A 27537-nucleotide genomic window follows, 5' to 3' on the forward strand; every position below is an offset into this window, starting at 1 on the left:
TCAGGAGGAAGTGGGATCAGTCTGGAATGGGACAGAATTGCATCATCAAATGCAAGTGACTTCGCAGGTAATACATTGTCCATGTGATTTCCAGGATTGGTTTCAATCACCCAAGATGAATTTGCAAGAGTATTTATTCCCTTATTGGCACAGAGTTTGCCTTGGCTTGCATGTCCCAGGAGAGTTTTCTTTATTCTGTGGAATGCGAGTGCCGCTAGCTGGGTCAGGATTTGTTGCTCGTCACTAATTGCCCTTGAACCCAAGTGACTTGCTAGGCCATTTTAGAAGCAGTTAAGTCAACGACAGTGCTGTGAGTCTGGAGTCAGGCCAGGTAAGGATGGCAGACTCCCTTCCCTAAAAAGGATAATTAATAATAATAATCTTTATTGTCACAACTAGGCTTACATTAACACTGCAAAGAAGTTAGGGTGAAAAGCCCCACTCGCCACATTCCGACACCTGTTCGGGTACACAGAGGGAGAATTCATAATATCCAATTCACCTAACATGTACGTCTTTCGGGACTTGTGGGAGAAAACCGGAGCACCCGGAGGAAACCCACGCCGACGTAGGGAGAACGGAATGTGGCGACTAGGGGCTTTTCACAGTAACTTAATTTGAAGCCTACTTGTGACAATAAGCGATTTTCATTTTTCTCATTCACGTGCAGACTCCACAAAGCTAATGACCCAAGCCGGGAATCGAACCTGGGACCCTGGCGCTGTGAAGCAACAGTGCTACCCACTGTGTTACTGTGCCACCCACAATTAGTGAACCAATTGGATTTTTAAGACCTTCGCCACTGATTTTGAGGTCATCTTTTGACTTCCAGATTTCTTTTTTAAATTGGTGTTCAAATTCTGCCATCTGCTTTAGTAAGATTTGAACCCGGCCCCCCAAAGCAGTACCCTGATTCTTGGATTAGTCATCCAGTGACAATACCAATTCACCACTGCCTCCCCTAGATTTCATGGCGGGGGTGCTATAGGAAGTGTCTGGACATGATGCTCCAGCTAATCATGAAGCAAAGCAGGATTAGTTGGCCTTTTCCCATTCATCCTTTTCAGAATTAAATATCTCACATGCAAAAAAAAGAGAAATGGCTAGTTCATCTATTTGTCATGGCAATAATTGTGAGAAACATGGTTCAGGATTCCCACTTTCCTTCAAATAGTTACTATCAAGAGGCAAGCAAGTTTGAACCAGCTTTTGTGCCCCCTTTCCAGTGGAACCTTTGCCCACTTACTTCAAATCTTGATTACCAAGTAGTCTAGCACCTCCACACAGCAAGCAATAATGTTGCAATATTGACAGGAATCTGCAGTGTTGGGTACTCTGCTACACAGACGAACCAACACGGTTGCGAATGGTACAACTCAGTTTTATTTCAAACATCTATTTACAGTGGTAAATTGTTTACTGAGGTTCGATCATAACCCTTGAATCTGTGGACCTATTCCTAATTCTATCTTGTAGTGGCACTCAGCACATGGTGGATGTCTGAGTGGCTTGCTATGAGCTCTGTGCCCTGATCTGTCTCCGACTCGAGTGCCCAGGAAGTGTTGTGTTCCCTGTTTTGTACTGTGTATGCTCTTGCCTGTGATTGGCTGTCGTGTTGTGTGTGTGTTGATTGGTCCGTTGATCTGTCCATCAGTATGTATGTATGTGCTATGATGTTTACCTGAATATCATGACAAAATCAGTGTTAGATTTATATGCTATGCAATCGAAAAAGGAATCTTTTAGAAACAGTCAAACAACTATCAGGTGGCAGTTGCAATTTTGCTCTTATTTTATTAAATAGCACTTCCATAACTTGATTTTGAACGTACTCGAGTCTTGTGCAAAGTTGTACACAGTTTCACTGAAAATATACTCCACATTATTGTATTTCATACACTAAAAAATTGTATTGCATACACTAACATTTAAAAAAAATTAAAACAGCATTAGGATTACTAAAAGGCACTGTCAATAGGAGTGACAAATTGCAACTTAATTCCAGGATTACAAATAGCCAAGCCTTTCAAAGTCCATTGCCCCTAGGCCTGATCCGTCGTTAATGAGTAGCTGTGATACAGCTGAGTAAACGGGAGCAATACGGCACTACGCTGTAAATCTCAGGCCTAAAATCCAGTGGTCACAGAAAAAAAAACAATTTGGCGCAACATCACAGAACGCTGTCCACTGCTCAGAGCCAATTCAAGCAGATCGAAAAGGACAGAGCAGGACCAGGTTTATACTAGGTTAGTACACACAATAAAACATAAGCAGAGGGGAATCTCATGAATATTCAAGGCTGTGCATACTACACACAAGCCTGAATGGTTTTGCCCGTTGGGCATGCACACTAGACAGGCCCGGAAGTGGGTGCAAAAGTGCACTTCTAGTCCCAGTTCACGATGGTTGGCCAATTGATGGACCGGCAGCGGGAAACATGCTATGGGAAAGGCTCAGCACTCGCAGGGACAGTGGGTGCCAAGAAAAGGGAGGGTGCGGACTGGTGCTTCTACTGTGCTCCATCAGGAAGGACAGCCACTGCAGAGCTGTCTCAGGGAGTTGCAGACCTGCAAAAAAATAAACAAATAGCGACAGAAAAACTATAGTGTCCAGGAAGCACATTCGAACACTAGCTCCGACCCCACACACCTTTTTAAATTTTTATTTCAGCCCGGACAGTTTAACCCTCCCTGGATCGAAGTTGAAGGTAAAAGTAAAGGCGGCCTGGCAATCGGCCCGCACGACAATCATAAACGCGGACGGGCCACGTAACATTGCACGCAATTGGCCCCAATGGACTAAATTGTCTGCTTGAATGTAGAGTGCGTGATAAGGTCGGGATGCACACCCAACACTTCTCGCTCTATTTAACACACTTCCAGATCTGGCACACACTGCCCAAGCAACGTAAAGTTCTGCCTATGGGATTACTCAAGAATCAATGGTGATTTGCAAAAGGTAATCAGAATCACCTACACTTCTGGTCTACTTTTCACAGCACTTTTATCAGCAACCCCCTTTTCAAATGTTTCACCCTTACATTAAATGGATTAGTGAACCACCACAACAAAACATTTCGACTGCAGTCCTTCCAAACTGGAATCCTGAAACTAATACATGTCTGTAACAGCCAATTGAACCTGTTTACTTTAAAAAAAAACATATGTAGCCAGTCAGTTCAGGTTGGCTAATGCATCAAAATCAAAACGGTGTACAACACACACCCAAACACCCACTCGTGTACACAGATTCATTCACTGTTCCTAAACCTTTTCTAATGTCGCAATGGAGCTTCTCAGGCATGTGAAAGTCTGGCTCAGCCATACAGCCCCACTGGATTTCCTTCTCCATGCTATAAAGTCTTCTGTCTTTCTTCAGTAGAATGTTTGTAATCAGGAACTCTGGGTAGGGACCTGAATAATGATAAGACAATGGACCACTTGCGGGTACCCGCTGTATCTATCAAGCACCAAGGTCAGGTATAGTCTGTTACATGCAACAAAAAAACATAAACGCTCCCTTCACTGCACTGCAGGGACTGTCACCACATCCTCAGGATAGACTCCCCACTGTACTAGTGCGATATTTTTCATTTCTCACTTCAGGCATTATGGGCGAGACTGACAAGTGAATGTCAAATTAGGAGCTATTTTGTGCCTTTGGCAAATCTCCACCAGGAATGAACTAAAAACTACCTATTTGCACACAGCAGTCAGCAGACACAAAGTACTTGATTTTGTCGGTTTGGGCTCATTTTCAAAGCTGGTCTGGGCTCCACGAAAGGGCAATGTCCAACTCACTGAAAACCCTAGTACCAAGAGGAGATTACAATGTTCTACTGTTCTGTAGTAAAAGGTTAGTAGGGACGGGACTGTTTCTGAAAAATATGTTGTGAAACGCTCTAAAACTATTTCACGCTTTTGTTGCAGACCAGAATACATGATAAAGTATGTACACTTTGGCATTTTTACACAACATGTAGACATACTGTTAGCAGTGAGGAGTTAGCAAATCACCAAAAACCTCTCAACTCAAAATTGAGAAATTTATACAAAAATTCAATGTTATACTAAATGGCTTAACTGTATTAACTAAACTAACCCTAATAATACTGTTGACCTTTTAAGGCCTAACCTTCAGTGGTAGCATTTCTTATTGAAAGCAAAGTGTTTCCTTTATTCTCAAGGTCTATATCGGCCATTTATCTTGGGGTTTAATTAGATTGCTTTTAATCTGCAAAGGAACCTTTCTGCATTTTAAAATTGCTTTCATATCTCCCTAAAGGGGAATGTTTGGGCCTTTGCAGCACACAACTTGGATGGAAAAACCAGCAGTAACCTCAATGCTAACTTGCCAAGATCAACTACCTCCGGAGCTTACGATCTCGATCACTAACCTGCAACTTATTAATCAAGTAGCTGCCATTCTTGTGACAATCTAAACTTTAACAAATTGCATTCCCATTGAAAAATATCCTGCCCCCACCCAGATTCATAAATCTTTACAATTGCTAGGACTTTTGAGCAAAATTATAGTTTGCCCCCTACAGGTCTAATTAGCAGTTACAGGATATTCCAGTTAACCTTTTATCAAATAATGCAGAACTGAGGAATAACTCATTTATTCCACTATATTTTTACCAGCACACTTGGGTGGATTCGATTCAAATCAGATATAATTTAGTTTCAACAAATCTGGATTTTTAAAAAACATGCAAAACTAGTTTACCTGCTAGGTTTTGCACTGACTGTGCATATCAAATATAGTAGGATGCACAAATTGGTTGACATTACTTGCATATTAAATATTTCCCAGCTAGTCCCTCCACTTATTTATTGATTTACATCCTGCGATCTGTTGCAATTTTTCTGAATTTCACTCGTGTCCAACGAAAGGTGCGTAAACATTCCACTTCCGAGATTAAACTCTCTGGTTATGAGGAAAGATCAGAAAACCGTAAAAATCTTCAATCTTGAGTGAAAGAGAAGGGGACCTTCAAATAGAGAAAGATCAGAAATGGATAAGATTTTCTCACCAAGACATTTTCTCTACCAAACAGTAGGTAGACATGGGGCAGAACAGATCATAATGCAAGATGATTGAGTTATGAGCAGCTCCCACTGACTTAATCACAAATCCAAGATGTGGAAGCATTTAAGACATGGAAACATGAATGCTAAAATAGTAAAATGTTATGGCCAGGACAGATAACAGGAAGCACGTCTTCGCAAAAAGTGATTAATACTCATAATGCTCTTGTGAATAAGGAGGCGAAAATTCAGCAATCATTGAAGAGCCAATTGCCTGGGATAAGAGGAAAACTGAAGGTTTCTATGGAGGTTTCTATGGAAAGATTAGTTAAATGGACAGAAATCATCTGTGGTAATAACACCAAAAGCTGAACTATATCGGAATAGGTGGGGATTGGGTTGAGAAGATGGGACAAATAGTAAAGACAAAGTGTACGTTTTTCAAGGCCGTCTAGTAGCATTGTTCAATTGGAGCTCCCTTACAGACGGGGATTTAAAAAATGAACATGAATCCAATGTCAGCTGCAAAAGGTTTTAGCAGTTGTTTAAAGGTTGAAGAAAACCAGAGTGCATGTTTAAATTAAAAAGGGAGAGAAGTAGAAAACCAGACTCATTAGGGTTACCAAATTGTGCTTCATTAGACGGATGGAACAAAAGAGTGGATCTGCATTGTACTGTGGCCCCTGCTGTCCTTTATTTACAAAATGTCTTGGGCTCAAGCCAATACAATCTGATCAAAAAAAAAAAAAAAGAGGGAACCAAGTAAAGTCTGACATGGCAGCCAAGGACAGCAAAATGAACTAAACAATGGGTTAATGGGCGAAACGGCGTGCGATGAATGTAGAAATTTCAGATATTTATGTATTTGGTAAGGTTAAAAACCTGGGTTAGTATGTGCCGCTGCAGTAATTTTTTTTAAAAATCCTAATTGAAGGCTTTGTGGCTATAAAATGGACAATTAAAACATCGTAAATGTTAGGCTACTGAAATTTTGTTTATATGAGCTTCCCTGGATCATGGATGGGCATGATCCAGAAAATTATACTTAAATATCAGGATGCTGCATGCAACTGGGAGTCAACGGGTGGACCTGCAAGGCCGCAACCGGGCATCATTTAGCAATGGTTTCCATAAGCATGGACCAGATGTGGTGGCACCTTGTGGGGGGGGGGGGGGCTCTCACAGGCTATTAGAGCCCCTCTCCTCAGGTAGTAGGGTGCAGGGTTCCCGACAGCGGAACCCAGGCAACACTGCCAGGCTGGCAATGCCAAGGTGCCTGGGTTCAAGTTTGGCACTGACACAGGTCAGGGCCTCAGGGGCCATGCCCAAGAAAAGGGAGGTGAGGGGGGAAAAGAAAAAAAAAAGATTGGGGGGGGGGGGGGGGGGGGGTAAATCATGAAAGCAGGAGTGGGGTCATCATGAAAGCAGAAGGGGATCCAGAGATTGGATCAGTTGTTAATGGCGCCCAGATCTATGATGAGCCAGTCCTGCTGGCGAACTCAGCTCCCCAGTGCAGGAAAACTGCCCAAGTGTGGCCTTGATGGAGAAACACTCCCCAAAGCCCAAAAAATGGAATAGCGGCATCAATATCAGCACTATAGCCAGAGAAACACCCCACCCAATGCAACCGAACATAGAGATTTTTCAGGTGAATCATGCCCATCGTGTTTAGCTTTAGTAAGATGTAGTTAATAATAATATTTATTATTGTCACAAGTAGGCTTACATTAACACTGCAATGAAGTTACTGTGAAAATCCCCTAGTCACCACATTCCGGCGCCTGTTCGGGTACACAGGAGGGAGAATTCAGAATGCCTAATTCACCTAACAAGAGGAACCAGGGGCTGAAGCAGTCAGGTGTTGAGTTTCAGTTCAGTTTGGGTTGGGGATCTGAACAGGCAAGCAGCTTTTTCCCAAATGATGGGAAATTAAACAGTAGTTTGACACAGGTAAGAATCTGCAAGCTAGTTCCTGAAGGATCTCTCTCTCTCAAAGCTGTTTATTCAACGGCATAGCAAGTATTCCTGGGTTGGCTAACTGTATTTAAAAGTTGATTTTGACCCAAGAAGAGTTTTTGCTTGAGTGGAGATGAAAGATAGCAGTTAGGAGTTAGTGTTTCATTGTCACTGTTAAACATTGTTTAACGGGTAATTGTAAGCTCTTTTCTTGTATGATGTTAAAGTTATTTTAATCCTCTGTTAGTAATAAAGTTTGTTTTAATATACCATATCCCTATTTGTGCGTGGAATCACTCCTGGAGCGAAGTATCCTTTCACCTCAGTCTTACAAATTAAATTAAATATTGGGGTTTCTGTCCGGTAGCCTAGCAATTGTTGGGGTCTGGTCCAGGATTGTGATAGGTGGCAGATGAAACAGAGTGGAATGTGCAACCATTCTAAGAAATGGATTACATACACACTGTTCCAATTGTGTCAGAATAGTTACGCGAGGTGAAATTGAAAGATCCAGGGTAGTTAGCAAATTCAGTACTCAACACTTCCAGTCGCTGTGGAGCAGTAACCAACAAAGCAAGTGGAACACTGAATTATGATATTAAATCATAGATGTCAGAGGACGCTGCGCAGAAATAATAGAGCAATATCTGGACCACACCTTAAAATTATGTGCTCAGGTTTTCGTACCAAAACATAGAGACGTATTCAAATCACAAGAACAGTACAGATTCTAGTGCACAAAGGCTGGATTATGGAAAAGCTCCACTGATTTACAGTAAAGGGCCCAGACGGGCGGTGAGGAGCCGGACATCAGAGTCCTCACCCCCGACGAAGAACAAGCCTTGGAGGTTGAGGGGTTGACCGAGGACAGATGGCACAGATGTTGAGATTGGCCCGCGCTGCAGAGGTGAGTATCCACTGGCCCCCCCACCCAGATGACCTGTCACGTGTGTTGTTCATGCAGACGTAATGAGGCAAAGATTGGCCGGGTGGTTGAGTCTTTTGGGTTACAAGAAGATATAAATGGGATGATCAAATGGGCAGAAAAGCGGTAGATGGAATTTAACCCTGAAAAGTGTGAAGTGATACACTTTGGAAGGAGTAATGTGACAAGGAAGTATTCAATGAATGGCATGACACTGGGAAGGTCCGTGGAACAAAGAGACCATAGTATTTTTGTCCATAGATCTCTGAAGGCAGAGGGCAGGTTAATAGGGTGATGAAAAAGGCATATGGCACACTTGCCTTTATCAATCGAGGCATTGATTACAAAAACTTACATGTTGGAGTTGTATAGAACTTTGGAAGGATGTGATTGCACTTGAGGGAGTCCAGAGGCGATCCACCAAGATGTTGCCCGAGGTTGAACATTTAAGTTATGGAGAGATTGGATAGGCTTGGGCTGTTTTCGTTGGAGCAGAGAAGATGGAGGGGTGACCTGATTGAGGGGCATGGACAGGGTGGATAGGGAGCAGCTTTCAAGGCTATGGGCCAAGTGCTGGCAAATGGGATTAGGTAGACAGGTCAGGTGTTTTTCATGCATCGGTGCAGACTCGAGGGGCTGAAGGGCCTCTTCTGCTCTGTATTATTCTGTGATTCACAGTGACTATAATTATCAGGATTTTTGCTGGTGCTTTTAGGGACCATGTTCTGCAACTCAATGCTTTTATTCGGTATAAATCATACATGAAGTGGTTCTCATGGAAGAAAAACGGAAGAAACTTGGACACTTCCAATTGGAGAGGAAACCTTATAAAAGGTGCTCAAGAGAGTAGGTGGCACACAGAAACAACAAGTTAGAGATAACACTTCAACATAAACATTAGAGGAAAGAACTGGGCCTATTTCCACACTGACAAAATTCTAATTTAGGACTGACACGTTCTTCACGCAGGGAACGAACTTCGGAGAAGACAAAAATTTAACTTGTTTAAGAATCAGTTGGATAGTGGACTTCCGGGTGCGGCGATGACCAGCTGAGTCGCACGTTTCGGCAGCTCCCTGTGAAACGGACTTTTGGGCTCTTGATAGGAGCCCCAACGGCAATTTTAACGGCTGAAAACACCGTGCGGTAAACCAGAAGGGTGTTCCCCCTGGACACGGATGGAAAAAGGAGAGGAAAGTGGCCGGATTGCAGCGGATCCTTTGGAACAACGGTAAGGAAGGCAAGCAGAAACCAAGATGGCGTCGGAAGGTGGCAGTTTCATATGGGGCCCTGAACAACAAGAGTTTTTGAAACGCTGCGTGGAGGAGATTAAAAAGGAAATGAAGAAAGAGTTGTTGGCCCCGATATTACACGCGATTGAAGGGCTGAAAGAGGAACAAAAGACCCAGGAGCAGGAGCTTCGGGTCGTGAAGGCGAAAGCAGCAGAGAATGAAAACGACATACAGGGCCTGGTGGTGAAGTCGGAGATACAGGAGGCACACCAGAAACGATCTGTGGAGAGGTTGGAGGCACTGGAAAATAACGCAAGGAGGAACAACTTGAGGATTCTTGGCCTTCCTGAAGGTGTGGAGGGGGCGGACGTCGGGGCATATGTGAGCACGATGCTGCACTCGTTAATGGGAGTGGAGGCCCCGACGGGTCCGTTGGAGGTGGAGGGAGCATACCGAGTTATGGTGCGAGGACCGAGAGCAGGAGAAGCTCCCAGAGCCATAGTGGTGAGATTTCTCCGCTTTAAGGATAGAGAAATGGTCCTTAGATGGGCGAAGAAAACTCGGTGTAGTAAATGGGAGAACGCGGTGATCCGCGTCTATCAAGATTGGAGTGCGGAGGTGGCGAGAAGGAGGGCGAGCTTTAATCGGGCCAAAGCGGTACTTCACAAAAAAAAGATAAAGTTTGGAATGCTGCAACCGGCAAGACTGTGGGTCACATATCAAGGGAGGCACCACTACTTTGAGACGGCGGATGAAGCGTGGACTTTTATTGTAGAAGAAAAATTGGAATGATTGGACTACGAAAATGAACGTTTGGACAAAGTGGTGGGACGAGTGGGGGGGGGGGGGGCGAAGAGGGATTGTATGATTAATCCTGCGGTATGGTAACTTTTCTTTCTCCCACAGGTGGTGATGGGGGGAGGTGGGGAGGGAGAGGAGATGGGGCGTTGGCCATGGGAGGCGGGGCCGAGGGAGAGGCGCGGGCTTGGTTCCCGCGCTATGATAATTATGGCGGGAATAGAGAAGCAGGAAGGAGGCGGCGCCGCACGGGGCGAGCCGTGATCACGGGGGGAAGCCGAGGTCAGCCAGAGTTTGCTGACTTCTGGGAGCAACATGGGGGGAGTAATTACGCTAGCGGGGGGTCTAGCGGGGGGGGGGGGGGGGGGGGGGAGGGGGGAATTACTGGGTTGCTGCTGCTGGGGAAAGGGGGAAGTGGGTGCGGGAAAGGATGGGCGGGGGGGCACCGTCTGGGAGAAATACAGCCGCGTGGGAACTGGGCGAGAAGCTGGAAAAAGATGATGGCTAACCGGCAAGGGGGGGGGGGGGTGGGAAGCCCCCCAACTCGGCTGATCACGTGGAACGTGAGGGGGCTTAACGGGCCGATAAAGAGGGCACGAGTACTCGCACACCTTAAGAAACTTAAAGCAGATGTGGTCATGGTACAGGAAACGCACCTGAAACTGATAGATCAGGTTAGGTTGCGCAAAGGATGGGTAGGGCAGGTGTTCCATTCGGGGCTGGATGCGAAAAACAGGGGGGTGGCTATATTAGTGGGGAAGCGGGTAATGTTCGAGGCAAAGACTATAGTGGCGGATAACGGGGGCAGATACGTGATGGTGAGTGGCAAATTACAGGGAGAGATGGTGGTGTTGGTAAACGTGTACGCCCCTAATTGGGACGATGCCAATTTTATGAGGCGAATGCTAGGACGCATCCCAGACCTAGAGACCGGAAAGCTGATAATGGGGGGAGACTTTAACACGGTGTTGGAACCAAGGCTGGATAGGTCGAAGTCCAGGACTGGTAGGAGGCCGGCAGCAGCCAAGGTGCTTAAGGATTTTATGGAGCAGATGGGAGGGGTGGACCCGTGGAGATTCAGTAGACCTAGGAGTAAGGAGTTCTCGTTTTTCTCCTATGTCCATAAAGTCTATTCACGCATAGACTTTTTTGTGTTGGGTAGGGCATTGATCCCGAGGGTGAGGGGAACGGAATATACGGCTATAGCCATTTCGGATCATGCCCCACACTGGGTAGACTTGGAGATAGGGGAGGAAACAAGAGGGCGTCCACCCTGGAGAATGGATATGGGACTAATGGCGGATGAGGGGGTGTGCTTAAGGGTGAGGGGATGCATTGAAAAGTACTTGGAACTCAATGACAATGGGGAGGTTCAGGTGGGAGTGGTCTGGGAGGCGTTGAAGGCGGTGGTTAGGGGGGAGCTGATATCAATAAGGACACATAAAGGGAAGCAGGAGAGTAAGGAACGGGAGCGGTTGTTGCAAGAACTTTTGAGGGTGGACAGACAGTATGCGGAAGCACCAGAGGAGGGACTGTATAGGGAAAGGCAAAGGTTGCATGTGGAATTTGACTTGCTGACCACAGGCACTGCAGAGGCACAATGGAGGAAGGCGCAGGGTGTACAGTATGAATATGGAGAGAAGGCGAGCAGATTGCTGGCACACCAATTGAGGAAAAGGGGAGCAGCGAGGGAAATAGGGGGGGTGAGAGACGAAGATGGAGAGACGGAGCGGGGAGCGGAGAGAGTGAATGAAGTGTTTAAGACATTTTATAAAAAATTGTATGAAGCTCAACCCCCGGATGGGAGGGAGAGAATGATGGAGTTTTTGGATCGGCTGGAAATTCCCAAGGTGGAAGAGCAGGAAAGGATGGGATTGGGAGCACAGATCACGGTAGAAGAAGTGGTGAAAGGAATTAGGAACATGCAGACGGGAAAGGCCCCGGGACCGGACGGATTCCCAGTTGAATTTTACAGAAAATATTTGGACTTGCTCGCCCCGCTACTGACGAGGACCTTCAACGAGGCAAAGGAAAGGGGACAACTGCCCCCGACTATGTCAGAAGCAACGATATCGCTTCTTTTAAAGAAGGAAAAGGATCCGCTACAATGCGGGTCCTACAGACCAATCTCCCTTCTCAATGTAGATGCCAAGGTCTTGGCCAAGGTAATGGCAATGAGAATAGAGGAATGTGTCCCGGGGGTGGTTCATGAGGACCAAACTGGGTTTGTGAAGGGGAGACAGCTGAACACGAACATACGGAGGTTGTTAGGGGTAATGATGATGGCCCCACCAGAGGGTGAAACGGAGATAGTAGTGGCGATGGATGCCGAGAAAGCATTTGATAGAGTGGAGTGGGATTATCTGTGGGAGGTGTTGAGGAGATTTGGGTTCGGAGAGGGGTATGTTAGATGGGTGCAGCTGTTGTATAGGGCCCCAGTGGCGAGTGTGGTCACGAATGGACGGGGATCGGCATATTTTCGGCTCCATAGAGGGACAAGGCAGGGATGTCCTCTGTCCCCATTACTGTTTGCACTGGCGATTGAGCCCCTGGCGATAGCGCTGAGAGGTTCCAAGGGATGGAGGGGAATACTTAGGGGAGGAGAAGAACACCGGGTATCTTTATATGCGGATGATCTGCTACTATATGTGGCGGATCCAGCGGAGGGGATGCCAGAAATAATGCGGATACTTGGGGAGTTTGGGGATTTTTCAGGGTATAAATTGAACATGGGAAAGAGTGAGCTGTTTGTGGTGCATCCAGGGGAGCAGAGTAGAGAAATAGAAGACCTACCGTTGAGGAAGGTAACAAGAGACTTTCGTTACCTGGGGATCCAGATAGCTAAGAATTGGGGCACATTGCACAGGCTAAATTTGACGCGGTTGGTGGAACAGATGGAGGAAGATTTCAAGAGATGGGACATGGTAGCATTGTCAATGGCAGGGAGGGTGCAGGCAGTTAAGATGGTGGTCCTCCCGAGATTCCTTTTTGTGTTTCAGTGTCTCCCGGTGGTGATCACGAAGGCTTTTTTCAAAAGGATAGAAAAGAGTATTATGGGTTTTGTTTGGGCCGGGAAGACTCCGAGAGTGAGGAAGGGATTCTTACAGCGTAGTAGGGATAGGGGGGGGCTGGCACTACCGAGCCTAAGTGAGTATTATTGGGCCGCTAATATTTCAATGGTGAGTAAGTGGATGGGAGAGGAGGAAGGAGCGGCGTGGAAGAGATTAGAGAGGGCGTCCTGTAGGGGGACCAGCCTGCAGGCTATGGTGACAGCCCCATTGCCGTTCTCACCAAGGAACTATACCACGAGTCCGGTGGTGGTAGCTACACTGAAGATTTGGGGACAGTGGAGACGACATAGGGGAAAGACCGGAGCACTGGGGGGGTCCCCGATAAGAAACAACCATAGGTTTGCCCCGGGGGGAATGGATGGGGGATATAGAGCAGGTATAACGCAATTGAAAGATCTATTTGTGGATGGGAAGTTTGCGAGTCTGGGAGCGCTGACCGAGAAATATGGGTTGCCCCAAGGGAATGCATTCAGGTATATGCAATTGAGGGCTTTTGCGAGGCAGCAGGTGAGGGAATTCCCGCAGCTCCCGACACAAGAGGTGCAGGACAGAGTCATCTCAAAGAAATGGGTGGGGGACGGTAAGGTGTCGGATATATATAGGGAAATGAGAGACGAAGGGGAGACTATGATGGACGAACTAAAAGGGAAATGGGAAGAAGAGCTAGGGGAGGAGATTGAGGAGGGGATGTGGGCAGATGCCCTAAACAGGGTAAACTCGTCGTCCTCGTGCGCCAGGCTAAGCCTGATTCAGTTTAAGGTATTACACAGGGCACATATGACTGGAACACGGCTCAGTAAATTTTTTGGGGTGGAGGATAGGTGTGTGAGGTGCTCGAGAAGCCCAGCGAATCATACCCATATGTTTTGGTCATGCCCGGCACTACAGGGGTTTTGGATGGGGGTGACAAAGGTGCTTTCGAAAGTAGTAGGAGTCCGGGTCGAACCAAGCTGGGGGTTGGCTATATTTGGGGTTGCACAAGAGCCGGGAGTGCAGGAGGCGAAAGAGGCCGATGTTTTGGCCTTTGCGTCCCTAGTAGCCCGGCGCAGAATATTGCTAACGTGGAAAGAAGCCAAGCCCCCGGGGGTGGAGACCTGGATAAATGATATGGCGGGGTTCATAAAGTTAGAGCGGATTAAGTTCGTCCTAAGGGGGTCGGCTCAAGGGTTTACTAGGCGGTGGCAACCGTTCGTCGAATATCTTGCGGAAAGATAGATAGGGGAGAACAAAGAAGGCAGCAGCAGCAGCCCAGGGCGTGGGGGGTGGGGGGGGGGGGTGGCCTGAGACAAGGCAATTGCCAATTAGGGCTAGTTTTTATTTTTTGTTATTTAATATTTATTTATTTGTTGTTGTTTTCTTTTGTTCTTGTTTAAATAAAAAAGGTCATTATTATCTGTATTGTTATAATGTTGTGTAAAGGATGCACAATGTACTGTGTTGGTTGACCAAAAATTTTCAATAAAATATTATTTAAAAAAAAAAAGAATCAGTTGGATAGTGATTCATAAAGGGAACAGTAGGTGTTTCTACAAGGATGACTCGAGGTTGACGAATTGGGCTTCCTCATTCACGTCAATCTTAGTTTCCTGTTGAGTTTGGACCACGGAGGACCCGTTTTGTGTTAAAACAGGTGCTGAGAATGGGTGGAACACATCTCATCTGTGTAACATTTGATCTCAAGTGTGGACATTTTCATCTTCGCTGACTGGCCACCTCTACCATTTCTTCCACATCAAGCAGTTTCTCCCTGGGCTTGCCTGCTTTTTCTCCATTTGCCACTTCGACATTGTCAATCTTTTCCCATCCAGAAAATGAAACTGGGCGTATACCTAGAACCAGATTTTAAAACCCAGTTACATACATATCTACAAAAATCTTATTTTTTTTTTAAAAATCGGTTCAGAATATTAGTTTTGCAACAGCAATGTACAAACAGATTATAAAATAGTTGTGCATTATACTCTTAACTAACAGCAGAATATGTAAAGGAAAGTAAAATTAATGATTTTCATGGCATTTCACATATACAGCCAAGAAGATTCCACTTTTGCACATTGTAGGATCGCACAAATATCTATGAATTGAATAACCAATGGAGTGTTTGTGGCTGAGGGAGAAAATCTGGTCAGGACACCAGAGGAACTCCTTGTTCTTCAAGTAATCTCATGAGCTTCCTCATATCCTCCTGAATCATTAGAACAGAAATTTGAGACCTCGGTTTTGCCTCTCATCTAGAGGGACAGTTCTTCCAATGCTGCAACAGTCCTTCAGCACAATGATAGTCCATCATTTTAGGTGTGCAAATCCTGCAGTGAACCCTCAACCTTCTGAACAGAGACAAGAATACTAACCTACTGGCATTATGCACTAACTCTGGGTAACTGAGTCTTTAGGAGATAAGCTTTCTCAAATCATGTGGCTTTTCGCCCCCATATCTCTAAGTGGTGCATCAGCACTTTTATTCAAAAGATACCAAGATTCTGAAAAAATATATTCCTTATTAAACTGATTTGGTTCTCCCCTGAAGCACAGAACAAAAATTGAGGCTACGGGTGTGATTCTCCAGGAACACGACTAAGTGCTCCTGCAGCGGGAAAATCAGAGATTCCCACTGACGCTAGAAGCGATCCCGATGTGCCATGTTCTGGCATTCTGAAATTGAAATTGGCTTTTCCTGCTATTCCATGGCACACCTGGGTCCACATTGCAACTGAGGGTGGGGGTGGGGTGGGGGGGCTGCTACCCTTATAACTGTCATGGGGTACCCCTCAGAAACTCCCGTCCAGCACCCCACTCCTCCCCAAATCCTCCCCTAGGCAGTGTCAACCTGGCACCTTGCAATCCAAGGGGTAGGTACCCTTCCAACAATGGCTGCCAGGGTGCTGTGGTGGGGTCTCGTTTGGCTGCTGCTCCCCCCCCCCCCCCCCCCATCTGCAGTATTTAAACAGTCAAGCAGCATGCAAAATGTTATGTTTTTTCGTAATAAAATGAAAGTGTTCTCAGCTGCACAGAAAGGGCACTCAAGCTGCACTTGAGAACAAAGAGGCAACCTTAAATAAAACTAGTCAGGAAAACACCTGTTGCCCTGAGTTAATAGATCCCTGCAGAGCTATATAAATAAACAATCTGAATCTCTCCTTTGAAACTGCCTTGACCTGCTTTCAGCAGGCAATGGGGCATGAAAATTGAATGTAAACAATGCAGATCAAAGCTTTCAGCCTTCTTGGCATACACACAGAATTCTATACTTTAAAAGGCAATGACACATGGGACTGGAGGGGGCGTCAGTGTGGTCACCGATCTGTGACAATCAACCCGGGGGGGGGGGGGCTTGATTTGGGGACCTATTCATCCAGAAGGGCTTTCCGACCTTGGAGGCATTAGAGGAGGAGTGCGAGCTGCCAGGTGGGAACGGGTTTTGGTACCTTCAGGTGCGGAACTTTGTACGGAGGCAGGTTCCAAGCTTTCCTCGCCTCCCCCTGAGGGGACTACAGGATAAGGTGATGTCAAAAACAGGGGTTGGAGAGGGAAGGATTTCGGAGATATACAAGGAGTTGATGGAGGGGAAGGGGCCCCTATGAGGGAGGCGAAGAAGAAGTGGGAAGAGGAGCTGGGAGGAGTTGGAAATTGAACTGTGGGGAAAAGCCTTGAAGAGAATCAATTCATCCTCGTCGTGTGCCAGGCTTAGCATGATCCAGTTCAAGGTGGTCCACAGGGTCCACATGACAGTAGTCCGGATGAGCAGGTTCTTTTAGAGGTGGAGGATAGATGTGGGCGGTGTGGTGGTATTCCGGCGAACCATGTACACATGTTTTGGGCATGTCCAAAATGGAGGGGATTCTGGCTGGGATTTGTGGACATTATGTCAGATGTCCTGGAAGGGAGGGTAACTCCAAGTCCAGAACTGGCAATATTTGGGGTATAGGAAGAGCCGGGGGCCAAGGGAGGGGTAGGGATGCCGATGTCCTGGCCTTCTCCTCCCTGGTGGCAGGGAGATGGATTTTGCTGGGATTGAGGGACTCGGAGCCCCCGAATTAGGAGTGTGGGTCAGCGATATGGCAGGGTTTCTCAGTCTGGAAAAAATCAAGTTCGCTTTGAGGGGATCAATTCAGGAGTTCGCCTGGAGATGGCAGCCGTTCGTCGATTTCTTCAACAAAAATTGAACGTCAGCAGTGGAATGGGGGGGGGGGAAACGGGAGGCATGGCAATGTTAGAGAAGGACAGGGAACTTAGTAAATGGGTAATTAGGAGATAGGGCGAAGGTCATAGTGGACGTTGTTTACTGTTTTTTTGGTGTTTTGCGTGTCAGCCCGCGCGGTTGTTTAAGAAATGTTAATGTGTTAAACGTTAATGTGTTAAACTGAAAATTACAAATGCTTCAATTAAATATTTTCTTACAAAAAAAGGTAATGACATTGACCGTGTGAAAACCACTTCAAAGGTTTTCACCACTTTAAAGGTATTACTTTAACCTTAATCTCACATACCTTTAATCTTGGCATACTGACAGACTTTTTAAAGGGTTTAGGGATACAGATGTGAACACTTTCACTTTATTATGAGAAAACTTTAATTTCTACAAAATGATTGACTATCTAAAAGGGTTTAAAGTCTACAGATGGGGAGATAACCAAATGGGCCCCATCCCATGCGGATCGCTGACTTGAGCACCTCCAAGCCCCACTGGCCCCCACCACCTCCCATGAAGGACCACCACGAGGTAATTGTTGGGAGGGTACTTACCCCCTTTTCCACCCTTGGGACTGCAAGCTGCTAGGTCACGTTCCTCAATACTTGCATCAAATTACACCCGCTTACTCCTGGATCTGTGTGTGTTTGGGGGGGGGGGGGGGGCGGTCAGAGGTGGACAGGAGGTGAATCGGGCTTTCAGCCCACATTCACATGAATGCTTATTAGTGGTTTGCATGTTCCTGCCCACGTGGGGCAGGTATCCTGTTACGGTCAGCGGGCTCGGAGACTCGTGATGGGTCTGGCGCCCAGCCGGAATCCCAATTTTGGCCCAACTCACTATTCTGCAGATGATCAGGAATCCCGCTTCCAGAGGGCAGCAGACCTGGAGGATCCGGCCTATGTTCTTGCATGTGTGTTACTGTTTCGAGACTGAATTATATAAATCACAGAAAAGAGATATTTCCATGGATTGTGGCCACAATATGAGGAATATCTTTTAGAATTGCTCAATACGTTGTGAAGACTGTGTTTTAAACTACACACCTCTCTGTTTAAGCAAAGCCTCCATTATTTCATATCCTCCTTTTGAAGCAGACACATCCAGTGCTCCTGACCGTACATCCTCTAGCACCGAAACCGCTGTTTCAAAGCCATCGTGCATAGTGGTCACAATAACTCCTGTTGGTCCCCTTTTCACCCAGCCACTGCAGTAAAGGCCTGAGAAGGTTGGAAGAGCAAAGGTAATGAAAAAACATAACACCTAATCCATTGAGAATTATTTCCCATACATACATAAAATATAAATATAAATATGCTCAAACCCCATCTTATTAACTTAAAAGAGATTCAATGATACATTTCCTTTCCTTCTTCAGCAAGCCCACTGAATTATCATGACCAATTACATCTAATGACATTTCTACTTCATCCACCTCACAAATACCTACCTGCATAACATGAAGTTTGTATAATCTCAGGAGGTTAAAGTTGCTGGCAATGCCAGAATTTATTATTCACCCCTAACTGTTGTAAAGTGTTGGGCTCCCTCCTTATTACAACAGAGTGGTTTGCTGGGTCACTTTTCAGTAAGCAGCAGTTCAGAATCAATCACAATTGGATTTGGGTTGATATCGCATTCAAGCTAAGCCAAATGAGATTGGCAGGTTTCCTTTCCTAAAAGACCATTAGTGAGACAGGCTTGTTTTTCATTAAAGTAACAATTTAAGATCATCATGGTCACTTTTACAGCTTTTTAAATCTCCTGATTTTTTTTGGGAGGGGCGGGGGGTGGGGGAGGGTTGAGAAAAAAAAAATGTTTAAGTCAGGGTGAGATTTGAATTTTGAAAAATCTCTGCATTCGTTCAGCAATATAGCCATTAGGCTAATATGCAAAGTTTATGAACTACAAAGTTTAAGTAACATTAGATTGGAAATAAAACATTAAGGCTTCATTTATCATGAAGTGCTCAATGCTTGTTGCAAGTCCACTCTCAGCCACACTATCCTGAACTTCTGCTAGAATCTCTTTTTGAAATGAAGTCTTGACTTTCCACCTTCAACAGTTGCAGCACGAGTTTTAAAACTTACATGAAGATAATTCTACTGTGAAAAGGATACAGTACACAGATATACTTTTCTTAAACAAATGTAGATAATGTCTAATGCAAAGTTTGTAAACTAGTCAACATTTAGATGCACAGAAACATATAACTAAACGTCGACATCTGTTCGAAGTCAGTAACCTTCAGACTGGCTTCTTGATGATGTTTGGTCCCTGCTTGTTGAGTATATTTCTGCCATATTGCAACTTCCTCCAGCACAAGGTTCTAAGCTGCCAATTAATTAATATTAATGCCAAAATGAAAGTTTACACTATAAATAACTGGATAACTTTTAATTATGCTGCTGGTGTAGAAGTGGAATGATCTTCAACCTGTGTCACTGCAAATGAAAAACCCCTCAGCACTATGCGCTGTAGGCTGTTCCCATGGCATGAATTTCATGAGGTCAGACTTTGCAGACCTCGGATTACCAAAATGACCTTGATTTATACGATATGATCAGTTCTCTAACCTCGAGAAATGACAGCAAATCCTTGAGGATATGAATCCCATTTACAAAATAGCCTACAAGGTCTACAGCTGAATTTCTTCACTATAAATCAAACATGGCCACAAACACAATAGGGAACCACAGAGTTTTAGTCTAATTTCAAGCTTCTTCTGGTGTGTGTGCGCGCGTGTGTGTGTGTGTGTGTGTGTGCAAATCATACTATTAACTGAAATGTGCAGCAACCCACAAATCATAGAATCATAAAATTTATAGTGCAGGAGGAGGCCATTCAGCCCATGGAGTCTGCACCAGCCCTTGGCAAGAACGCCCTACCTAAGCCCACACCTCCACCCCATCCCTATAACCCCACCTAACCTTGAACAATATGGGCAATTTAGCATGGCCAATCCACCTAACCTGCACATCTTTGGGCACCGCGGGAGGAAACCGGAGCACCTGGAGGAAAACCACGCAGACAGAGGGAGAACGTGCAGACTCTGCACAGACAGTGACCCAAGCCGGGAATCTAAATTGCAATCCTGGAACTGTGAAACAACTATGCTAACCACTGTGCTACCGTGCTGCCCTGAGTGCAATAAACTATGTGCAGAATACATTGTGATGTAAAACATCGCAGGAGGGAATAGTTAAAGCATTAACACAGTATACTACTTGCTCACCACTACTAAAGCAGGCCAATACAATGCAAAGAGATAGGCCCATTCTTGGAGTCTTGGAGGTAGTGAACTGCAAATGTTGAAAGTGCACAGAAAATACTACAGCATCTGTGTAAGTAAAAGGGCAGCACGGTGGCACAGTGGTTAGCATTGCTCCCTACGGCGCTGAGGACCCGGGTTTGAATCCTGGCCCTTGGTCACTGTCCGTGTGGAGTTTGCACGTTCTCCCAGTGTCTGCGTGGCTTTCACCCTCACAACCCAAAGATGTGCAGGGTAGGTGGATTGGCCATGCTAAATTGCCCCTTAATTGGAAAAAATAATTGGGTACTCTAAACTTAAAAAAAAAAAAAAATCTATGTAAGTAAAGTGGGTTAATGATTCATGTGCAAGCCTCCTGTCTGCACTCTGGTTCAGACAACAGGTCCGTACCTGAAATGTCAGCCCAGTATTTCTCGGATACTGGGACGCTGATGGGCTGTCACTTAAGAGCGAGCTCTACATAGCTATCAACTAACCTGGTGCATGCAGGACCCGGCCCAAATTATTTGGAATAATCCCTTGCTGATGATCAAATGGAACGGAGGGGTCAATTGGATAGCTTTTGTAGCCAATGCTGCTCAGCATTAATCCACACTCCAGGTCTTCAACATCTTCTGTCTGAACGAACTTTGCAGACTCTCCTAAACCCTCAGAGAAGGGAAAAGTTCTCCAGTAGTCAAACCAAACACATACAAGTTCAGTAGCCTGGTCGTCCAGCATAGAAGATGCAGAATAAAGTACTTTTCAATTGGAATATCAATTGTTTAGTTACAGAAAGAACAAAAATAAGCAGCATTTAAATGAACATTTAATACATGATTGTGAAGTTATGCAGTGTCTTTGACATAGTCAAGTGACTCAGGGGTATGGGTTAGCGGCATCTGGTTTCTCAGGCTTGAGAAAATGAAGTTCACCCTGAGAGGATCAGTGTTAGGGTTCGTTCGGAGGTAGCAGCCGTTGACTTCTTCGGGAAAAACTAAACTGTTAGCAGATTCAATAAAGGTTAGGTTAGTTAAGTATAGTTCAGGCAGGAACAGTGAGAAGGGATGGAAGGGTGTTTTTACATGTAGATGTGTATCTTTTGTTATTATAAAACCACAAATGCCTTAATAAAATGTAAAGTGACTCAAGGAAATTCACAAAAAAGTGTTACCCAATTAAACGAGACAGTCACATTAGGAGATCACTTTTGGGTACCAAGGGAATTAAGGGGTATCAAGACAGTGCAGGATAGATCAGAAATAGTAGCACACCTTCACTGTCAAGAGCAATGAAGGATGAGCAATAAATGCTGGCCATGCTAGCAACCTTCACTCCCAGGCAGAATTTTAAAAATCAGCCATGACCATGTTGAATAGCAGCACAGGCTCAAGGGCCAAACGTCCAACTCCTGTTCCTATTGCTTGAAGTTCCCAGGCGGACAAGTCACCAAAAGCCTGGTCAAAGAGGTAGGTTTTAATCAGCATTTTAAAAGGAGAGAGGGGTAAGAGCTATTGAGATTTAAGAAAAGAGTTGTGAAACTTAAGGCCTAAACAGCTGAAGGCATAGCAAAAGGAGCAGCAATCACAAGAGGCCAAAATAGAGGAAACCAGAGGTGCAGTAGTGTGGTAAGCATTACCCAATTACAAATCTGTAATGCTGTGGTATTTGCCTTCACTTCTTCTGTCCTCCAGCCCAAATAAACCATGTAAATTTTGAATCCTAGTTTCATGCCCATCAAAATAAGGTGACTACTAAACCTGGATGCATCGCAGATGTGGCACACACAGAATTCAAAGCAGTATCTACCTCCAGTTTGTTAACAGACAGCCGAATCCCAGCTACCCATTTGCCATCGTTACCAGGTATAACCTCCATGGGGCTCCGCAAGAACTGAAGGCCCCATTCTTTGCTGGCAGCTGCTCGGCGCTCAGCTTCATTCCCAGAAGGCTTTTCAAGAGCAGCTTTTATCATAAGCTCAGTCAGCCGCTTCCTTGGTCTTGGCAAGTCTGGAAAGACAGAATTTAGTGAAGATATTAAGGTCAAATGGTTTCTTTACAACTAAAAACAGGCAAAAGCGTTTTTTGAGAGGCAAGGACCGATTGGTTAAAGATTAAGTCCCTGTCTGGATCTTTTAGCCTCTTACTTTCCAGACAGGAGTGCTGTTTGATGATCCATTAGTTATAAATGCAACGCATAATTTGGTAGTCCCAGGTAATTCTCCCTCTAAAATGTTGTCATTGTGTGTAGTACACCCATTTAAACGCCTGGTGCCTTTACATTCTTTTGCATGACCGGGCAACCCGGGAAGGATTCACCGAGAGTTTCTAACGAGTCTGTGAAGTTGGGTTTCTGTCTGTTGGTCATTAAGGTGCCTGCATTTGTTGATTTACATTAACAATTTCTGAAATAAGAACACACAATTTATAGAGCACCTTCTCGAATTTCCCGAAACATCTCACAACGAGTTACATCTGAAGTGAAGTCACTGCTGTTAGATAGGCAAACAGCAGCCAACTTACATACATAGTCCCATAAATAACAAGGCAATCTAGCTTGGTGCTGTTGGTTAAAATATAGGTGCTGGGGCTTCCGGTGACGGCAATGAAGGAGTAAGTCGCACATTTGGTGGCTCCCGCTCGGGTCGGACTTTTGGACCTTTCTCCCGTTTTTCTACCGGACTTGAATTGTAAACGGATGTTAGTGGCAATTGTTTACTGAATTCCCACTTCGGTGCATGGAGAGAAGGGCTAGAAGTGTTTGTAAGGGCTGAAACAAAAAGACAGAAGGCTTGGGCTGTAGCTGCAACAGAAGACAGCATGGCGGAGGTTTGGACCTCTGGCTTGTGTACCCAGCAGTCTATGGAGCAGCTGATGCAAGTCATTCAGGAAGGCTTTGCTACGCAGAAACGGGACTGCTTGGACCCGATAAAAGAGTCAATTGAGCGGTTGGAGCATAGATTGGACGCCCAGGATCGGGCAATCCAGAAGGTGGAGAAGGCGCTGGCTGAGCAGGAGGAGCATCAGACTGCGGTGGAGCTGGAGGTGGGGACGCTGAGGGACCAGCAGAAGAAGCTCCTGGAGAAGGTGGAGGACCTAGAAAATAGGTCCCCCTGGCAGAATCGTCGGGCTCCAGAGGGGTCCGAAGGAACGGACACTGGGGCATACATCACAGACATGTTTGTGAAGCTGCTGGGGGATGGGGCATTCTCCCGGCCCTTGGAGGTGGATAGGGCTCACCGAGCATTCGCGAGGAAGCCGCGAATGGGGGAGAGACCCGCCCCCCGCCCAAGGGCAATGGTGGTGAGATTCCACAGGTTCTCAGATAAGGAGCATCTGCAGTGGGATAAGCAGACACTGAGCTGTAAATGGGACAATAGCATCCTGCGGGTTTACCAGGACCTGAGTGTAGAGGTGACCAGGAGGAGAGCAGGCGTCAACCAGATCAGGTCGATCCTTTTTAAGAAAAAGGTGAAGTTTGGACTGTTATACCCAGCCCGTCTCTGGCAAACGTGAAGATGAGAAGATGACGGTCCTCCCGAGATTCCTATTTGTATTTCAGTGTCTCCCCATATTTATTCCGTGATCCTTTAAGCGGGTCAACACAGGCTTCGTCTGGGTGAGCAAGACCCCGCGGGTAAGGAAGGTAATGCTGGAGCGGAATCGGGGCGAGGCTGGCTGGCACTGCCAAATTTTAGTAACTATTACTGGGCGGCGAATATAGCCATGACCAGGAGGTGGGTGGGGGTCGGCATGGGAGCGTATGGAGGGGGCTTCATGTAAGGGCACCAGTTTTGGGGCATTGGTAACTGCACCTCTGCCGTTCCCGCCAGCACGTTACTCCACCAGTCCAGTGGTGGTGGCGGCCCAGAGAGTTGGGGCCAGTGGAGGCAGCATGTGGGAGCATCGGTCTGGGCCCCAATCTATGATAATCACCGGTTTGCCCCGGGGATTATGGACGGGGGGCTCCAGTTATGGCGGAGAGAGCGGGGATCGAGAGGATGGGGGATATGTTCATTGAGGGGAGCTTTCAGAGTACGAGGGTGTTGGAGGAAAGGTTTGGGTTGGCGAGGGGAAATAAATTCAGGTATCTGCAGGTGCGGGAGTTCCTTCGTAAACAGGTGTCAACCTTCCCGCTCCTACTGCTAAGGGGGATTCAGGACAAGGTAGTTTCCCCGAGGGTGGGTAGGAGAAGGGAGCGTCTCTGACATTTATAAGGAGCTTATGGGGTCGGAGGAGACGCAGACCGAGGAGCTGAAGCGCAAGTGGGAGGAGGTGCTGGGAGGTGAGATAGAGGATGGTCTATGGGTAGACACGTTGAGTAGAGTCAACGCGTCTGCAACATGTGCCAGGCTCAGCCTGATACAATTTAAGGTTGTGCACCGGGCTCACATGACAGTGGCCTGGATGAGCAGATTCTTTGGGGTGGAGGACAGGTGCGCAAAATGTGTGGGAGGACCGGCAAACCATGCCCACATGTTTTGGACATGTCCAAAGCTTAGGGGATTTTGGCAGGGGTTTGCGGACGTCATGTCCACGGTGTTAAAAACAAGGGTGGCGCTGAGTCCATAGGTGCCAATTTTCGGGTGTCAGAAGACCCGGGAATCCAGGAGGAGAAAGAGGCAGACGTTCTGGCCTTTGCTTCCCTGGTAGTCCGGAGACGGATACTATTAGCATGGAACAACTCAAAGCCCCCGAAATCGGAGACCTGGCTATCGGACAAGGCTAGCTTTCTCTGTTTGGAGAAAATCAAATTCGCCTTGAGAGGGTCACTATTAGGGTTCACCCAGAAATGGCAACCGTTCATCGACTTCTTTGCAGGAAATTAATCGTCAGCAGGGTTGAGTTTAGAGTAAGGGGTCAATAAGGGTGGGACCTGTACGAGAGGTAAATGACTTTTGCACTATGTTTATGGTTTCATGTATATGGTTTCTTTTGTCGTCACTATACCAAAAATAGGAACCAGGATCTGTGCACACTCAGAATAAAGAAAGTTAAAGAGTTTTCAAAAGGTAAAACTTCGTTTTCAAGGACTTTTCTCAGGGGCTATGTATTCAACCATCGAGGAGGGACCTTGGAGAAAATTGGTGTCTCTTCTTTCGAACAAGATCCTTTGACCAGTCAGAAAATGTACATGTGTACTTGAAATGGCCAACTTTCTTCTTTAATGAGCAGATATTTTCCAAGAATGAAGCCAAAGTGTCAATCCCACTTATAAATCTGGATACCACAGTCATGGTATTAAGGATGATCAAGTAACTTCCGGGTGCGGCGATGACCAGCTGAGTCGCACGTTTCGGCAGCTCCCTGTGAAACGGACTTTTGGGCTCTTGATAGGAGCCCCAACGGCAATTTTAACGGCTGAAAACACCGTGCGGTAAACCAGAAGGGTGTTCCCCCTGGACACGGATGGAAAAAGGAGAGGAAAGTGGCCGGATTGCAGCGGATCCTTTGGAACAACGGCAAGGAAGGCAAGCAGAAACCAAGATGGCGTCGGAAGGTGGCAGTTTCATATGGGGCCCTGAACAACAAGAGTTTTTGAAACGCTGCGTGGAGGAGATAAAAAAGGAAATGAAGAAAGAGTTGTTGGCCCCGATATTACAGGCGATTGAAGGGCTGAAAGAGGAACAAAAGACCCAGGAGCAGGAGCTTCGGGTCGTGAAGGCGAAAGCAGCAGAGAATGAAAACGACATACAGGGCCTGGTGGTGAAGTCGGAGATACAGGAGGCACACCAGAAACGATCTGTGGAGAGGTTGGAGGCACTGGAAAATAACGCAAGGAGGAACAACTTGAGGATTCTTGGCCTTCCTGAAGGTGTGGAGGGGGCGGACGTCGGGGCATATGTGAGCACGATGCTGCACTCGTTAATGGGAGTGGAGGCCCCGACGGGTCCGTTGGAGGTGGAGGGAGCATACCGAGTTATGGTGCGAGGACCGAGAGCAGGAGAAGCTCCCAGAGCCATAGTGGTGAGATTTCTCCGTTTTAAGGATAGAGAAATGGTCCTTAGATGGGCGAAGAAAACTCGGTGTAGTAAATGGGAGAACGCGGTGATCCGCGTCTATCAAGATTGGAGTGCGGAGGTGGCGAGAAGGAGGGCGAGCTTTAATCGGGCCAAAGCGGTACTTCACAAAAAAAAGATAAAGTTTGGAATGCTGCAACCGGCAAGACTGTGGGTCACATATCAAGGGAGGCACCACTACTTTGAGACGGCGGATGAAGCGTGGACTTTTATTGTAGAAGAAAAATTGGAATGATTGGACTACGAAAATGAACGTTTGGACAAAGTGGTGGGACGAGTGGGGGGGGGGGGCGAAGAGGGATTGTATGATTAATCCTGCGGTATGGTAACTTTTCTTTCTCCCACAGGTGGTGATGGGGGGAGGTGGGGAGGGAGAGGAGATGGGGCGTTGGCCATGGGAGGCGGGGCCGAGGGAGAGGCGCGGGCTTGGTTCCCGCGCTATGATAATTATGGCGGGAATAGAGAAGCAGGAAGGAGGGGGCACCGCACGGGGCGAGCCGTGATCACGGGGGGAAGCCGAGGTCAGCCAGAGTTTGCTGACTTCTGGGAGCAACATGGGGGGAGTAATTACGCTAGCGGGGGGTCTAGCGGGGGGGGGGGGGGGAGGGGGGAATTACTGGGTTGCTGCTGCTGGGGAAAGGGGGGAGTGGGTGCGGGAAAGGATGGGCGGGGGGGCACCGTCTGGGAGAAATACAGCCGCGTGGGAACTGGGCGAGAAGCTGGAAAAAGATGATGGCTAACCAGCAAGGGGGGGGGGGGGTGGGAAGCCCCCCAACTCGGCTGATCACGTGGAACGTGAGGGGGCTTAACGGGCCGATAAAGAGGGCACGAGTACTCGCACACCTTAAGAAACTTAAAGCAGATGTGGTCATGTTACAGGAAACGCACCTGAAACTGATAGATCAGGTTAGGTTGCGCAAAGGATGGGTAGGGCAGGTGTTCCATTCGGGGCTGGATGCGAAAAACAGGGGGGTGGCTATATTAGTGGGGAAGCGGGTAATGTTCGAGGCAAAGACTATAGTGGCGGATAACGGGGGCAGATACGTGATGGTGAGTGGCAAATTACA

At 46.5% G+C, this 27537-nt stretch overlaps 1 protein-coding gene across 2 annotated transcripts in view; it reads right to left on the bottom strand.

Annotated features, from left to right (window-relative positions):
* Positions 1-13150: 13150 nt before the first annotated feature.
* Positions 13151-27537, bottom strand: part of fdxr (ferredoxin reductase) — a 40710-nt gene continuing 26323 nt past the window's right edge. The window contains exons 9-12 of one of the 2 annotated variants that reach the window (XM_072483055.1): positions 22261-22460; positions 20949-21120; positions 18248-18421; positions 13151-14841 (exon numbers count right to left, since the gene is read on the bottom strand). In XM_072483055.1, coding sequence (XP_072339156.1) covers positions 14705-14841; positions 18248-18421; positions 20949-21120; positions 22261-22460 — 683 coding nt within the window. In that variant the 3' untranslated portion in view covers positions 13151-14704. The remainder of the gene's footprint in view (positions 14842-18247; positions 18422-20948; positions 21121-22260; positions 22461-27537) is intronic. The other variant, XM_072483056.1, reaches the window with a different exon arrangement.

The sequence above is a fragment of the Scyliorhinus torazame genome, chromosome 18 (assembly GCF_047496885.1).
Source record: "Scyliorhinus torazame isolate Kashiwa2021f chromosome 18, sScyTor2.1, whole genome shotgun sequence".
Lineage (NCBI taxonomy): Eukaryota > Metazoa > Chordata > Chondrichthyes > Carcharhiniformes > Scyliorhinidae > Scyliorhinus > Scyliorhinus torazame.